Source organism: Macrosteles quadrilineatus, unplaced genomic scaffold, assembly GCF_028750875.1.
Source record: "Macrosteles quadrilineatus isolate MER2022 unplaced genomic scaffold, UCM_ALF_1.0 Scaffold_2__2_contigs__length_208266976, whole genome shotgun sequence".
NCBI lineage: Eukaryota > Metazoa > Arthropoda > Insecta > Hemiptera > Cicadellidae > Macrosteles > Macrosteles quadrilineatus.
This window is the reverse complement of record NW_026542595.1, coordinates 156,521,143-156,538,457: the sequence shown is the minus strand read 5'-3', so window position 1 is coordinate 156,538,457 and position 17,315 is coordinate 156,521,143. Positions and strand designations below refer to the sequence as shown.

At 34.9% G+C, this 17,315-nt stretch overlaps 1 protein-coding gene across 1 annotated transcript in view; it reads right to left on the bottom strand.

The window, feature by feature from the left end:
- Window positions 1-16,834, bottom strand: part of LOC128985058 (pecanex-like protein 1) — a 58,581-nt gene extending 41,747 nt beyond the window's left edge. The window contains exons 1-6 of the mRNA XM_054404430.1: window positions 16,559-16,834; window positions 9,460-9,638; window positions 4,994-5,145; window positions 3,872-3,973; window positions 2,908-3,065; window positions 1,495-1,651 (exon numbers count right to left, since the gene is read on the bottom strand). Coding sequence (XP_054260405.1) covers window positions 1,495-1,651; window positions 2,908-3,065; window positions 3,872-3,973; window positions 4,994-5,145; window positions 9,460-9,638; window positions 16,559-16,711 — 901 coding nt within the window. The 5' untranslated portion in view covers window positions 16,712-16,834. The remainder of the gene's footprint in view (window positions 1-1,494; window positions 1,652-2,907; window positions 3,066-3,871; window positions 3,974-4,993; window positions 5,146-9,459; window positions 9,639-16,558) is intronic.
- Window positions 16,835-17,315: the final 481 nt, after the last annotated feature.

The following is a 17,315-nucleotide window of genomic DNA, read 5'->3' as shown; positions in this document are numbered from 1 at the left end:
GCAGGGAGGAAACTGAACATTTCGACGTGTTTATGTTATTTATTTTGTACTAAAAATAAAAATAATACATCTAAATGTCTAACTTATTGATACAGACATTGTTTAGTATAATTAATTTCGTGTTGGCAGGACATTCGCGCGCCGGTTGTCTCATGAGTTGAGTCTGACATCTTGAAATGTAGATTGTGTTGTGCAATGAGCTGAAGCTAAACAATGTCACCGGCACCGTCGCTGTTTTGAACTAGGTAGTTTCTAAGTTGGCTATGAAAATTGTTAACCGTGATTACAAAACTAATACTGTAGCTATAAAGTTAATAAATGTTAAAATAAAATATTTATCCCTGTCGGTGTCATCGGAATCGACTTTTGACAATCGAGTCTTGGTACCGAACCGATACCAATGTCCAGTGGTAACCAATGGATGGTGGTATCGTTGACGATAATCGACACATCCCTTTTTAGAATCAAATTTAAATTTCAATACATCGCACTCGCTGCACACCACTACCTATCACTATCACCCAGTGTCAGCTGTCGCTGTCAGTGAAATGGATGACGCAAGCGATGTCTAGGTTGCCGATTATTATTAGGCCTAGTATGTCAATATTGAAAGGGGTTAAGGGATTAAATAAAACTCAGACATTTTCTTTCTTATTCTTTACTTGTCAAATATCAACGAAATCGGCTTAACCTCTACTACTCGACTCGAGTTGCGAGTATATTTAACTAAGTAGGCAAACAGCTAGGATTCGTAACGGCAACGGCAATTTACCCGCTCGGCGCTCTGACTGAACTGACTTAATCCGCTCCGCACCGATTCGTAGCATTCAGTGGTTCAGTGTCAGTATCGAACCCAAAACAGGCAAGTATCGAGTATCGACGCTACCTCGATACCGCTGGTATCGAGATTATTTTGGTATCGAGTATCGGTATCGGCCCACCTCTATGTAAAATGTTCACAATAATTCCTCAGAAAACATAAACTTGCCATCACCAAAAATTAGCTTCAAACTTAAGAAGAGTATGAAAAGTAACTTATGTTATCGTGAGTAAAATCTTGTTTTCAGCAATTAAATATTTGAAGAGTGCTCAGTGATTAAACAAGGTTAGGTCAGTTGAATGTCTATCCAAGTGGTCTTATATATTTAAGTGAACTCCATCTACTTATCAAATGTCAAGAGGAGTAAGTTCATCTATGCCATTACTAGACATCTTTAAGGGAGTTGGTCTCCCTACTTCTTTGAAGTCTTAATGCCTTGTGCCTTTGATATGAATAAAAATACTTTTAGCATTAACAGACAAAAATGTCAACTCAATATTGAATATAGGATCTAAATCAATGCTTAAAGTTTTAAAAACAACATTTTTGCTGAATACAACTTTTTGGCAGTAATAATTAGTACCATGACACATGTAAAGTTTTAGTTCATAGTTAATATGTCAAGATTTCTTGGTAACTATACCCAGACAGACGGATTTAACTAGTAGACCTACCTTTGTGTATGGTGGGTAGTGAGTCGTTGTGGGTCAGGCCCAGTTCCAGAGACCCTGTGGGTTTAATAGGGTCTGTCGTCTCACTCAGCCCAGCACCAGAACTGTTAGAGTAGTGTCTTCTACTGGACAACCTGGAGTGGCCGACCCTAACACACTCCTGCAATGGCAAACACACATGATAAAGGCCTATCTGTAGTCTACCATGAACCTTTTCTGTTAGTTCACTACCTCTGTTTTTTTTTCGTTTTTTTTTATAATTATTACAAATCTTATTTGGGGTTAGGATAATTTAGATGGGGTTGGGTTGGGTTGGAACCGAGGCATAACCTAATCCTTAGCTGATTGTTTACTGTAACATTCAACTATAATGTGGTTGTAAATTAACAGACGTTAACTGTACTCCTGAGTTTTGTTTGATAAATCGAGTTAAAGAACAATCTGATGGATTGAAAAGATCTAGCTCTGAAGGTGACGATTGTTCAAAAAATATTTTGACTAATAAAATTTCAAACTGTTTAACTGATGTTTAATTAGGCCTACTTTATTATTCACTAGCTGTAACCCGCGGGCTTTGCCCCGTTTAACTTCTTAATTTCAAGATTATCTCGTGATTCAATAATTCCATTTCTCATAAGGTTAACATGGGAAACTCCAGAGCCACTGGGGCGGAGCCCGAAAGGATTTTTGAAATAAGAATATGCCTATATGTTAATCGGGAATGTGAGCTATCATCATGCCAAATTTCAGCCCAATCTGACCAGTATTTTTCGAGTTTACTTTTCCCATACACACATACAGCAACCACCTCTTTTTATAATAGTATATAGATAGATTGCTGTGCTATAATAACACAATTATCAGTAAGAATGAGAGGAGTGTAGTGAACGATGGAGCGAATAGAGAAGGAAGTTATAGCTGGACAACGTTATAGCTCCCACTCCCATTAGGTTTCAGTTACAGCTCTGATACCAAGCACTGGCCTAAAATATCATTAGGTATAAATTTTTCAACAAATCTAAAAATAAGAACTGATATACTAGTGGCCATGGAAAACATCAATTCTGGATTTTGATGATCAGCAGATATTTTCAAATATGGTGATTAACTTAATAATAGTGTTTTTTTTTACTCTAAAAATCATTTTAGGAAAAAAAGGGATTATCGGTATACTGTAATTGTATATTGGTCTGTTAGCAGGTGAGTTAAATCTCAAGTGCCCAAATATAGACACGGGCACAAATATAGGCCTAAAAAAGGGTGTTTTGGGCTTCTGGGGGACATCAAAATGAAGGAGTAAACCGGTCTCAGGTACAGGTCTCACCATGAGACATAATAATGATAATAGCCGGATGGTAATAGCTTATTTGACACAGGGGAAGTCCACTAAAAAGATTCCTTATTTATTAAACTTACAACCGCGGCCAGCGTAGTGTCTCCGGGAGAGTCCACAGAGTTGTGTCTGGAAGTTCGTCTCCGGACACCTCCGCAGTTTCCACTACCACTGCCACTGGGGGCTTCTGTCACAGAGGTCGACGGCTCCCCCTTCCCCCGCCCCCTCCTACTGCTCTCATCTGTCGTCATAAACAACACCAGTAACACTTGTAGCTTACACAAACTAGTTACGTGAACAAGCCAGTGGGAACTGCAATGATTAGACAGTCAAGGTGGTCAGTTACTAATCAGCAAATGTCTGGCTTATTAGCCCAGGACACTACAAGTAAGCTACTGAGTACCTACCGTAAATTTGTAACATTCACTAAAAAACTAGAACAGACAGAAATCGCGTAGCTTTCAACTGTTAACAAAATTTCAAACATTATCATATGTTTTAAAAGATCCAAATTAAATTTATAGGGAACAATATTTTTGTTATTTATTCCTGTGTATCTACGCAGCTACGCCATTAAAACTTTTTTACATTTTTTTTTAGGGAATGAATGGTACAAATCAAAATCTTTTTACTACATGTAACGTTGACCTTTTTGTTAGGTAGAATCAATAATTTATAGAACAATGACAAACAGAAACTGAGTTTAGTAACAATCTCGCTTGGAATCTAGCAAGCCCATTCAATTACTTAACAAATTATAAGGTCTATTCAGCAAAATTTTATATATGTATACATTGGTAATAATCTGAAGATGTTTTAGCCTGAACAAACATTGCTAACTCTTTGAATAAAAAGGTCTTTAACTCATTCCGATAAAAAATATCTTATTAAGAAGTTCAAAAATAGCCTATGTGCACATTTTTTTAATAAATAATCTTTTGCAGACTTCTGTTTACTAAACCTTATCATACAGCTAGTGGAGTAAGCACTGACCAGGTGATTTTAAAGCTATCCTCAGAGTTTAAAAGTAACATCACAGTAAGTTACCTTTGGACTCAGTTGACTGACTAGAATGAGGTTTCTCTATCACAACACTGACCCCTTCACTACTTTCTGAGCTGTTTTTGCGATGCACATCGACTTTTAGGTCTGAAACAAAAAAGTTAAAAGCTGGAAAAATCTCTATCATAAACTATTTGACAAAATTCAACAGGACCTGACTATAAAACCAAACTAATAAATCAAGCATCAGAAGCGTGAACATCTCTCATCTTAGCAACCAAAACGTGAATATCTCCCGCGTTTGCAGCGACATTGTGAGCATCTTCAGGGGTCACGGAGAAATTGTGGATATCTTACAATGGCGAGGACAACATCATTGTTTTTTATTTTTTTTTTTATTTACAGAATGCCATTACATCATAAAATGACAGCACATTTGTCAATGCATTATAATACTTAAATATAAATAGTATAAAATCCAAATAAAAATAATTTCAACACTTAACCCCCAATTTCCACTTAAAAATTTGTTTAAAGAATAAAATGTTTTGTCACTCATGATCGTAATGAAATCGCAAACGGTTGCAACAAATTCCTCCCAAGAAAATCCTGAATTAATGTAATCCCGCTCGAAGACCGGGATCCGTCTGTCACTGTTGTTTTACATCTAAATACAGTACACATTGATGTCTACATTCAAAACACACATCTACATTCATACAGCCTACATTGAAAATGCAGAGTTAATAATAAAAGACAGAGCCAAAATAGCTTCGTTTTATAGTGAAAACTATCCAAGACCTATAATTTTAAAGAAACTTATGGCAGCTAAATCAAGAAATTTTTTTTTTAAACAGGATAGGTACCTTAAATCTTGCCTAGCTCCTCGGGCCAGTGTAACCTAACCTTATACATATAGACAATTGAGTAAGGCTGCATCCAGCACTACATTTTTATTTCTTTATCAATTTTGACTCTTTTAAACCTTGGAAAAACCTAAATTTTGTTTCTTACACAAAATTATTGTCATCTTACAAAACAACCGATCCCAATAAAGGTAATTGTTCTTTTAAGTGTAGGTGAAAAATGTAAAAAAAAATCCAGAGCAAAAAACTAGCATCACAAACTGATACTACTTATTGAGATCAGAACTATTATGCACATTACCGATAGTAGGAGGGTCGGTGCCTGTCGCCTGGTTGTAGTCTGTGCTCTCGTTGCTGTCCTCTGAACCGATGGTAGCCTCAATCGAAGATGTCCTAGGACTGCCGTGGGAAGTCTTCAGCACCTGCAGCTCAATACTCTCCTCAGGACGGTTACTGAAACATCGCGTGTTATTAGAAATCATATTCTGCAACTGGAACATCAAATATTAATATCTATCACGAGTTAGTCTGCAGTGTGATCAGCTTGGTAAGTAATATTTACTATTGCGGACAATGACACACTTTGTATACATTTTTTAAAGGTGAATAAGAATGCTGGGTGAATGGAGGATGAAGTGTGATGATCTTGGCTTTACTACTGTAGAATAGAAAACAGGTGATTTTTACTATACAAAAAAGGGCTTAAAAATAAAAAGACCAACTATATGTGACTAAGGAAAAGAAAGTGAAATATAAATTAGAAAATGAACCCAAATCTATATATTTTTACACGTTGCATGAACACATCTACTATGTTTTGTATGGAGAGGAAGAATTTAAAGTTTTGAACAATGACCAATGTAAGCTGCCAAAAATCGCCATAATCTTTTCACATCAACGTGTCACATATAAGATAAGTTCAAGGCAAATGACCACGATGTATTTGTGATCACGAGAGATAATAACGACGTAGTCAATGTTGCCACAATCACAGGGGATGACCATGATGTTGCTATGATCGTTTCAGGTAACGACGATGTTACTATGATCGCAGTATATGACTAAGACGTTACCATGGTGACAGGAGATGATCTAACACGGACGTTTTTAATACTATGTATATATTGTAAAAGAGAAATTTGCAAATTTTCTATTGGGCTCAGGCAACGACACACTGCCATCCAGAAACTGCAACTAAACTGCATTTGTGTTATTGTATTTTTATTAGGGATGGTCTAGTCTCGAAATTTCGGGAAATTTTAAATCTCGTTACACGAGACAAGATTTCTTTTTGGCCAAGATTTTTATCAAGACGAGAATAATAAAAAAAATAAATAAAAAAAAAAAAAATTAAAAATGCCTGCAGAAAGTCAATGCAATACCCTGCACAATACAGGAGCGTGTTGTAGTTGCGTTTCCTTTGCGAAGGCGTTCTTATTTAATTAATTCTTTAAATGTAAATATTACTTTAATTATTTTAATAATATAACTTTAATAACATTTGAGAAGTTTTGTTAAGTGTAAGCAGTGTGAGGAATGTTTTATTACTATAAATACCCCCGCCGCAGCAAACCTGCCGACTAAGCGAATTTCCATTTGTCTGAATTGATTTTCAGTTAAATATATTTTAATAACATTAGGTTTAACGAGTACCTAGGTTTGCTGCTACAAGGAAACTAATAAAGTGTGTTTTTGAGTAAAATATTGATAGCTTAGTACAAAATAAATAAATTTTCCAAGTTTGATCAAAACATATCCATAAACAAGCAAACTACAACACTTGACAATATTCTCCAAGAGAATAACATGGGAATTTTAAATTTACAATTTTTTTAATTTTCTCCGTTACTAACAATCGAACAAAAATACTTTTATATACTAAATTATTTGTTTTTTTAAGCTCTTTAAAAAGGTCTAAAGAGAAATCGGGAAATTTTGTGTTTTGAGGGTCAAAAGTGAGAAAAACCAATTTTTACCCCATAAAACCCCCCGTAAAGCCCCGTTCCCATGGTCCGATTGTGCTGGTTCGCGAACTCATTCAAGTTTATCCCGCTTTACACCTTTAAACCAAATTTCATCAAAATCGGACAAAAATTACTCAAGTTATCGCGTTCACGGACGTATATATATATATATATAAGTCTATATATATATATATATATATACTAGTTAACCGCCCGTGCTCCGCCACGGGAATTTTGTCAGCAATAAAAGAAATAATAATTAACAAATACTGTTTACCTTGGTATTCTATTTTGGGGTTGTTTAATTTTTTACATGAAATAGAACTGATAGTTTGCCTGTATAAACTATTTTATGTTAATCAAACCGATATATTATTTTAACCAAATGAATGTTTTATATTAATTCGAGTTTCATTTGAAAAATAAATAGTATACGAACTGGGCAATGCTGATAACCTAATAAGCAGCTATTTATGCTATTTAGATAATTTGCTCAAGTATCTTCCTAAATTCGTCGTTTTTTTTTTAGCGAATTTCCCTATAGGGAAGTAGCTATTTAGCGAATTTCCCTATAGGGAAGTAGCTATTACCGTAGGTCTCATGGTAAGACTTAGGCCCGGGACCGATTTACTTTTTCATTTTGATGTCCCCAGAGGCCAAAAACACCATTCGTTCAAATTTTTATATATGTATATATATATATATAGATTTATATATATATGTGTCCGTGAACACGATAACTTGAGTAATTTTTATCCGATTTTGATTAAATTTGGTTTTAAGGTGTAAGGCGGGATAAACTTGAATGAGTTCGCGATCCAGCATGATCGGACCATGGGAACAGGATTTTATATATATATATATATACATATATAAAAATTTGAACGAATGGTGTTTTTGGCCTCTGGGGACATCAAAATGAAAAAGTAAATCGGTCCCGGGTCTAGGTCTTACCGTGCCACCTACGGTAATAGCTACTTCCCTATAGGGAAATTCGCTAAAAGTCAAAACCAGTAACTATTTTATAAAAATTAATTAATATTGATTTTATTTTATGATTTATTTTATTTTAGGATAAGTTGAACTCTATCCTAACTGATATCACTATGTTTCCTAATCGTAGGCATTTTTAATAAGTTAGGCGTGATTAATAAAAAAATGTTATGCTGATGTTTTAAAAGATTGTAAATATTCTTGCCTATTATCATTATTTTTGTATTTAATTCTTGGGATTGGTAATTGATAAAAATCTGAAATGGAACAGTCACGTTGATAAGTTACTTGCCAAAATCACATCAGGATTATTTGCTTTATCTAGATTGAAACCCTTGTGTGAAAAACAAACTCTAAAAGTTATATATTTTTCATAGGCCTATATCCACTCAAGTATATCTTTTGGGATTTCACTTTATGGTGCAACTAGTGATTACAATTTGAATTCTATTCTAAAAAAGCAAATGAAAGCTATTAGAATTATCTGCAATTTAGATTTTGAAACTTCTGTTAATAAAGAACATTTTAAATCAGAAAATATAATGACAATTTACGGAATGTACGTTTATGAAACAATTTTATCAGTAAAGGACAGACTTCATGATTTGGAACGAGTTGGGGATAGTCATAATTATTTCACCAGAAATCGGGAAAACCTTGCAATTGGCCACCATAGTCTAAAACTTTTTGAGAAAAAACCCATGTATGCGGGATCAAAATTTTATAATAATCTCCCAATCGAAATTAAATCAGAGACTTCCAAAACAATATTTAAAAATAAATTAAAGAGATTTCTCATCAGCAAGGCTATTTTTTCTTTTGAAGAGTTGAATAGTATTTGAAGTCAAAAACAAATTCAATTTATGTATTTTTTGTTTAGACTTAAAAAAAAAAATAAGTTTGTGAAATTTTATTTTTATTTCATTATGTTAGAAATGTATTTAATAACTATTAGGCCTACTTGCAACTGTTAACACTATTCAATGTATTATGTACATGAAATGAATAAAGTAGTTTTGAATTGAATTTGAATTGAATTGAAACAGTAATCTAACAAAGTTACAAAATCAGGTAAAAATTTTGAACGTGCATTTCCCGTTGTGTATGAGAAGGGAAATCCCGTCTCGATCTTGTCTCGAAATTTTATGAGATATAAAAAATCTCGTCTCGTCTCGTCTCGTCTCGTCTCGAACTAAAAATCCAATCTCGTCCATCCGTAATTTTTATGTGTTTTAGGAATGGATCATCAGGTTAATGATATATTCAAGTAAAACATTAAACAATAATAAGAGTGAAATCTGCAAAAGCAAATTCTGAGTTCACTAAACAGATATTGTTTCAAAACAAACCAATATTGTATGTACCCCGAAAAGGTACCAGTTTAAGTAAGGGGTTTTTATAGAATCAGTTAAAAGTAACGATTGTTCTTAGCAATCCCAGTTCCCTGATGAGTTTCCTGAAGGCCTTAAAGGAAGGAATCCCAATGGAACGCGGTACGCGGAAGGCAAGGAATGCAACTGATAACAGAAGTTATTCAAACGCCCTCAATCTATGACATTCAATAATTACTACTTTTGGATTTTCTAATTTATTTTTCACTATTGAATCATATATTTTAGATCATCTGACCCTCACTAGGTTCACAAGATCCAAAGTCCAAAGGGCAGTCTCTTTCAAAAGTTAACAAAACTTTACTTCTGGTAAAGACTGTAATTTTGGAACTATTGATTTTGAGTTTTGTGAAATGCTTCCTACCTTCCATTCCTAGCAATATTTTCATTAACAGTTAGCCTACTTTTCGTTATTCTACCTGTTGTTGCTGACTGGTTGCCTCCTCCGTTCTGCTTCTGTCCGATCATCCTCCGCCTCAATGATGCATTCCGAGGTGTCATACATGTGATGGAGAGACAGGTTGACAAACTTGAGCACAGTGAAGAACACACCCACGATCACACAGTACAATGCCCACACGTACACACTCGACACATACTGCAACATCAATTAATCAATCTAAGTTTATAAAAATTGTTTTTAGTTTAAAAACTTATGGCAGTTTGTAATAGAGCCCTTCAAGGGTAGGTTAACATGGCCAATGTTGGTTTAATAGTCTACAGTTATTTGCCTATTTATAAAGGGAAAAAACATTCATGGCCCTTTTAGCCTTACAACAAAAATGATTTAGTTAGTAGCCTACAGATGATTGGGAGTATGGGATTGCTCTCGTCACCAGTTAGGTTAGGATAGAATGTTTCCCTAAGGCACTCTCAAGGCCAAGGTGACTTCATTAGAAAACTCACTTCTTTATGATCAATCAACCTGGAATAACAGTTTTCATGGAGTCAATGAATATAGAACCCCCATATAGGGTTTCCATATTTGGTACCCAACCAAGGCTCTTGGAAACTTTCAATTACCAGGGAAATAAGGGTAGCCAATATGGGTTACCTCGCAGGTCTAGGGGGACTTATAAGGGTCCTCCACCAGGATTTTTAGCGAATTTCCCATATAGGGAATATTAGCGAATTTCCCATATAGGGAATAAGCTATTACCGTAGTACTCATGGTAAGACCTGGACCCGGGACCAATTTACTTTTTCGTTTTGAGGTCCCTAGAGACCAAAAACACAATCCGTTCAAATTCATATATATATATATATATATGAAAAATAGAAAAATAGAAAAATAGGGCTACTATATATATTTATATGTGTCCGTTAGCGCGATAACTCGAGCAAAAATCATCCGATTTTGATGAAATTTGGTACAAACGTGTAAGCCTACGTTTATTTGAACGAATTCGCAAACCAGCATGATCGGACCATGGGAACGGGGGTTTATGGGGGGTTTTATGGGGCAAAAATTGGTTTTTCCCATTTTTGACCCTAAAAACTTTAAATTTAGCATTTTATTTCCAAAAACCATTTTGTAGAGCTTAAAAAAAACAAATGATTTAGTATACTGAAGCGTTATTATGCGCCTAATGGTTACGGAGAAAATTCCAAAAAACTGTAAATTTAAAATTCCCATGTTATTCTTATGGAGAATAAGTAAACTGTAGTAGTTTGCTTGTTTATGATCAAATTTGGAAAATGCATTCATTTGATACTAAGCTATTAACATTTTACAAAAAAAACCTTTTTACCCTCCCTGTTGCAGCAAACCTAAGTACTCGTTAAACTAATGTTACCTATTTAAATAGGGAATAAATGAGATATTTTTAAGGAGACATTTTAGTGTAAATCCAATCAGGCGAATGGAAATTCGCTTAGTCTGCAGGCTTGCTGCGGTGGGGGTATTTTTTAATTTTAAGATTCATATGTGTTTTTAGAATAGGCCTATTTATTTCTCTAACTATAGAAATGTATGGAATATACCTACCATAACGTTTAATGTAGCATTTTCAAATAACACTTCGAATTGGATTATAAAATTATTTTGAGTTAGCCTATTAAAAAAACATTTTCGAACTCAATTTTTGTTTTGATGAATTTGTTTAAAAAACATTTTTTTGAGTTGTAGGAAAGCTAAGTTAAATTTCCAAAATTTCAAATATTGAATTCAAAAAGAAAAGAAATAAAAAATAAATTCACAAATTATTAAAAAATTAAACATCTTACCGTATTTCAAATGTAGGCTAGAATAGAACTTAGGTGCTACATAAAAATAATATTCAACAATTAACATAGGTAATAACCAAATTAAATGCTACAAAATAACTAGATTTTGTAAAACCCGGACGGCGGACCATTTTGTGTTCCTTCTTGGGACACTAGAACAAATTTAAACCAGAGACGGGTTTGGTTTTCTAGGATGTGTGGCAACCCTTATCTATACCCCATAACTTATGTACCGGTACCGTAACATCAGGATTAGACTAACTGAAATCACATTTCCAATTGCTTGTATTTCTACTAACTGCTTGTGTTTTCTACTAAATTTCTGCTGTTTGTACCACTAAGTTTGTCACAAGCATTTTTTAGTTTTCAATTCAGTAGGCCTAGATCTAATTTATCTCCAAAACTATTTTGATTGTAAAATATTATATATTGGCCTCCAGCAATTTAAAAGAGTTTAGCCTACTTCTTTCCTCACTTTCCCTTCTACCAATAATGGGAAAAAACCCTTGCTCCTCTGATCATCAAAGTTGATTGGACCCCACATTCCCACCTGATAGATATAAAAATTCTACCATAAAACTAGATTGAACTCAAATGATTCAAATGATTTATTTGGCCATTCAGTTCATACAAGACAATAGGCTACGTCAAACAATACAATAAATAATAAATAACATGCCAAGCTTCTTCTTGCACTCTTGACTAACAAAATTAATTTTTGAAGATGTTCTATTTAACCTAACATGTCTTTTGGTAAGCTAACTTGTACATAGCATTTTCAGAGGTCTTTATCCTAACTTACTTCTGAAATTCACTTTTTAGCTTTATGACATATTTTTCAAATGGACAAGTTGGCCTACTTTTAAAACTTAATCCTAAACTTATTATCTGATTTAACAACTTTATATCTTAAGCCGGGTTTTCCAAGGCGCGGAAGTGGAGAGCAGAGAGAGGAACGTGGAGAGCGGACTCCACTTGTCTTAGATAATTTAATGTTAGGCTACTGTTTTCCTAGAAGCGGAGCGGAACACCGTGTTAATCTCTTTTCCGCTCTCCGCGTTCCTCTATCCGCTCTTTGCTTCCGTGCCTAGGAAAACCCAGCTTAACTCTGATTCTGTTATAGAGCAATAGGCCTAATGACGACACTTCACTTCTCTACAACTAGAACTAGAATAGTGGAATACCAAAACCAGTAGAACCTACTGTGCTTCTAGTCTGCTACGCTAAGTTCATGTTAGGCTAAGTCATAAGTCATTTTTTCTCTGAATAGGAGTAGGGATGTTGCGATACTATCGATACCAGTAGGTATCGATACTTTTATTGCGATACTGCTGGTATCGTATCGGTATCGGTTGTTCCGATACTTACTTGGTATCGATACCAAGAGGCCAGTATCGTATCGTAAGTATCGGAAGGAAATTTCTGACAAATCTGAGTAAAATGGCCACGCTTGTGCCTTCTGAGCGGTTGTTTTCTAAGTTATTTTTATTACAAGTCAATGTTAGCAACGTTGTGTTAGGCAAATAAAATGAAACCATGGACTATTTAACATCAAATAAACTAAAAAGATGGTACTTAAAGTTATTTAACTAAAAAATCTCTTTTTTTCAATTTAGGAACAGAACTAACAACATTTAATAAATAAGATAGACAATATATAAAACATGAAGATTCGATCAGCCCGACATAAATTCTATTAAAAACTGCAGGCCTACGGTTCTTTTTGTACAAGGTAGGTTTTTAAACATTTTTTAAACTTTTTTTTTCATAACACTCCTTTACACTGGTTGAAAGACAGTTAAAATCTTAATATACCTGCTGTAAAATTTTCTCTTTCAGACATGGACAGGAGGATTTGTGGAAGAAGAAGATCTGAGCCCTGTCTGGTGGGATACCTTTGTCTATCTCCAATAGCGTGAAAAGACCCAATGTTATGCTTGATGAAAAGGACCACTTTAAAAACATATATGGTAGAGAAGATAGTGTGAGAATATTAAGTTCGAAAAACTCTCCTACAAGAGTGCGAGGGTGGGAAACCGAAACCAGATAAAATATGAACGTCTTGTTTCTGTTCCATAAATGCTTTATTCAGTATAATTTACCTTTTTCGGTAGCCTAAGGTGTCAACAGTGGAGTTCTGCAGTAGGCCTACGCATTTCGTTACAATTACAACACATAATCAGCTGCGTAGTATAGGTTAGAACAGCTCACATTGAGAGTGTTTGTCACAAATTAAAATAAAACTAAGAACACAAATAGAAATACGGACACGACAACAGACACACATTATTTACACAGTTTATGACATTGATGGACTTGGCCGAATCACACAAAATTCTTAGAAAGAACAACAGACGACGGTACCGCATGTTGTTAGGCATACTCAGTACTGAGTACTGCAGAACTCAACTGTTGACACCTTAGGTTACCAAAGAAGGTAAATTATACTGAATAATTGACATGTGTCTAGGCTTTAGTACAAATAAATGCTTTGTATGCATGTGTGGAACCTCCCCAAACCTCTATACCAACATTAACAGACTGAAAGCATCCTTGGGAAACATTGGTCAGGTCCTTCTGATCAAGCAAGGAAACCAATGTTATCAAGGCAAAACTCACCTTGATCTAACGATCACAAAGATCTGAAATATGTGATTGTGATTGCAACGTCAGCTTAGAATCCATAACGACGCCTAAAACTTGACTTCAGAAAGTTCTTTTACTGAAGATTGTGGTACGGTAGTTTTAAATGTGCAGTGGATTTTTGTTTCATGATAGAAATTGGAAATAATTATTTTTTATTAGGTAACTGATTTAAAAGAAGATTATTACTAAAAAGCCAGTCATCAAAATTTGTAATTAAATAAGATATGTTCTCTTGAACAACCTCAGACGAGGCCTTAAAAAACATAGTGGTATCATCTGCATACAAGAAGCAGGGCAAACAGGAGTTTGAGCTCTTAGTTAAGGAGTAAGGACAAACATAAGAACCGACGTCATTTATATAAAGAATAAAAAGCAGAGGCCCAAGGATAGAGCCCTGAGGGACACCATATTTCACTTCGGCGAGTTCAGAACAGCATTCTGCATCAACCTCAACGTATTCCTGGCGTACAACCCACTAAATATGACCCTAACCATTGAAGAGGGATTCCACGTAGGCCTATACTAAAACATTCAAGTTAGTGACAAAGAACATTATGGTCAATCCCATTGAATGCTTTTGATAAGTCACAAAATAAACCAATTGCCGGTTCACCATTTTCCAGACTCGAAATTATCTTGGAAGTGAATTCGACTAAGCATTGGTAGTAGACAAACACAAACCTTAACCCAAACTAGTACAGAGCTATTTAATTTATGCTTAGCTAAAAAGGATACAAGCCTGTTGTGGACTAGCCTCTCTAAAACCTTGGACAATGTTGGAAGAAGAGCAATTGGTCTGTAGTTGTCCTCATTACCTCTACTTCCTTTTGTAAAAACCGGTATTATTTTTTAAACTTTAAAAAATGCCTGATTGGAGTGATCTGTTAAAAAGGATTGAGGTTGCTTTTAAGATTGGTTTATACGTTTGTTTCAGCAGAGAACTCGAAATAGGCCTACCATCAATGCCAAAAGAAACTTTGGTTTTTAGAGAAAGTATGACTGTTTCAACATCAGCTTCAGATATAGTGGGCAAAAAACAAGGAGATGTAAACTTTGTTTGAAATGACACAATTTCTATTTCGTTGAGTTGGTCTGTTCGTTGTGGAGCACAAAAAGATTAGGCCTAAGTCTTAACATAGATGATGAGAAGAACAACATCTTGATTACAAAATTAACATTGACTAGAGAAATATTTCAAGTGATTCTGTAGACAATGAACTTGTTTTTAAGTAGCCTACAGGAGATTTCATCACATCATAGAGATAGAAGGACTGTCTGACTAATTACATGTAGGCCACTAGTGTTCTTATTTAGGCATGTCAGGATGGTCGGTCGAGCTTTATGCGAATTTGTGACTGCATTAAGTGTTTTGAAGTTAGGGTAGATTAGGTAAAGTTTAAGTTAGGCCTATAATGAATCAAATTGTTAGTTTATGTTAGCTTACCTACAGACTGTTTTTGTACAATTAAAACCCAGAGAAAAACACTGTAGGGTAGGCCTAATATAGCCCTACTTACTAACTTATTTAAAGAAAATGCTTGCAATAATTTGCCGGATAAATTATTAGGATATAAATTATTAGCTTTGAACTTAATCAAACTTAATTTGGGCCTGCAAATTTACTTTATTGATTACATAACGAAGATGTTTTTCTTTGAAAATTGCAGAATGACCAAAATTTTAAGAAGCTAAGTCAGACTTGCAGTAGGCCTATGCATGTACAATGCACTATGGGCCCAAAATAATTGTGCCCTCTAAATTTCGGAGGGATGTTTCTCCTCCTTACCCCCCAACTAACCTTTTAATCTCTTACCATTGACTAAGTTTTTAAAGTTAATAGATAAGGAGTAGACTTCCCATCTAGGCCTATATGGACCAGCTGTAGCCATTTTTTTTTTAAAAAGAATGTATTTGTCAGAGCCAGTCACAGAATGCGCTAGGGACTATATCTCAATTTTCTACCTTATTTTTAGTTGTTGGCCAAGTTGATGGGTCATAAGTTAACAGTTACTAAAGCTCACAATAAGTAATTCCATTAAGTAGTTTGAATTGGTAAAAAAGATTGTGTATTCAACAGAAATCAGTAGGCTAACTTAATTTGGATCAGCACAATCTGTCGGTGGCTCACATCAACTACGACGAATTTGGTAAAAAACTGGAGCTAAAAATTTAACATGGTGATGGAATGTTTATGTTGTATTAATAGTCAACTAGCTCTTACGCAATGGTCGGCCCAGCAGGCACATTTATAAAAGTGGCCCTGAGCTAAGGTATACAAAAAAATCTTAAGATAAGATTGCCAACCCTACTTGTTATGTTGCTAAGACCTGCATTTAAAGTTAGAAAATCTATAGCCTAGGCTAACTAATGTATAGTCCCTTCTAAATTTAAGGACGAAAACTCATTTTCTTGTGTATAGGCTAAGTAAAACAGATTTGGATGTAGCCTATGATAAGTATTGTAAATTGTTACTCATAGTGTAAATTCTAAGACGCCCTAGCCTATGGCCACAGTGACCTACATCTAAGTGTAAAATAATAAGCACTGTTTAATGCTAAAAAAAATCAAGTTTATCTATTTTGTTAATTTATGGCACATTTGTAAATGTGTGAAATAATACTAAACAATATATCTAACAATACTTACAACAAATATTGTGAATGGTAGACAAAGAAGAAACAACCAGATATAAAGATGGAATGTGTTGTGGAACATATCCTGATGAGGGTCATAAAACCATCCACCCGTCAAGGAAGCCCATATTCCTTGACGGAGAATTTCCAATAGTTGAGAGCCCATTACGATGGGTCCTCGTACACAATTAGACTAAATATATTTTCTCATTTTCACTCATAGGATATACTAAAGTCTACAAGAGTAACTGAGTGAGAGATGTTTTGACATCGACATCATAGCGATGATACTTCTCTTTTAGTGATGTGCGATACGTATCGTATCGTATCGGAATATCGCGATACGCGAGGGACGATACGATATTTCGATACGATATTTGAAAAACGATACGTATCGTATCGCCTAAAACGATATTTGTATTTATATCGGCACATAGAGCGATACGATTCATGTCAAAACGATATTTTTATGCTTTTTTGCGCAGGCCGAGCAAACTTCAAAATCTGTACTCTGTGGATGTGTAGTTTGAAATAGGAGTTTTTGACGTCTGTATTTTTGGTTTTTACTTGATAATGTACCAGTCCCATCCCAGTCCAGTCCATTTCCACTAGCGTGCTATCTAGCACTAGCAGTGCAGAGTGTGGGAACTGTCTGTGGCAATTACATTAATGTATCTCCAATCCTAAAATGCTATGGGAAGGATAGGGAAACAGGTCCAAGACGTAAGGAGTTGTAAAGGAAGTAGTAAAGGCGAGCAGTGTGGAGTGTG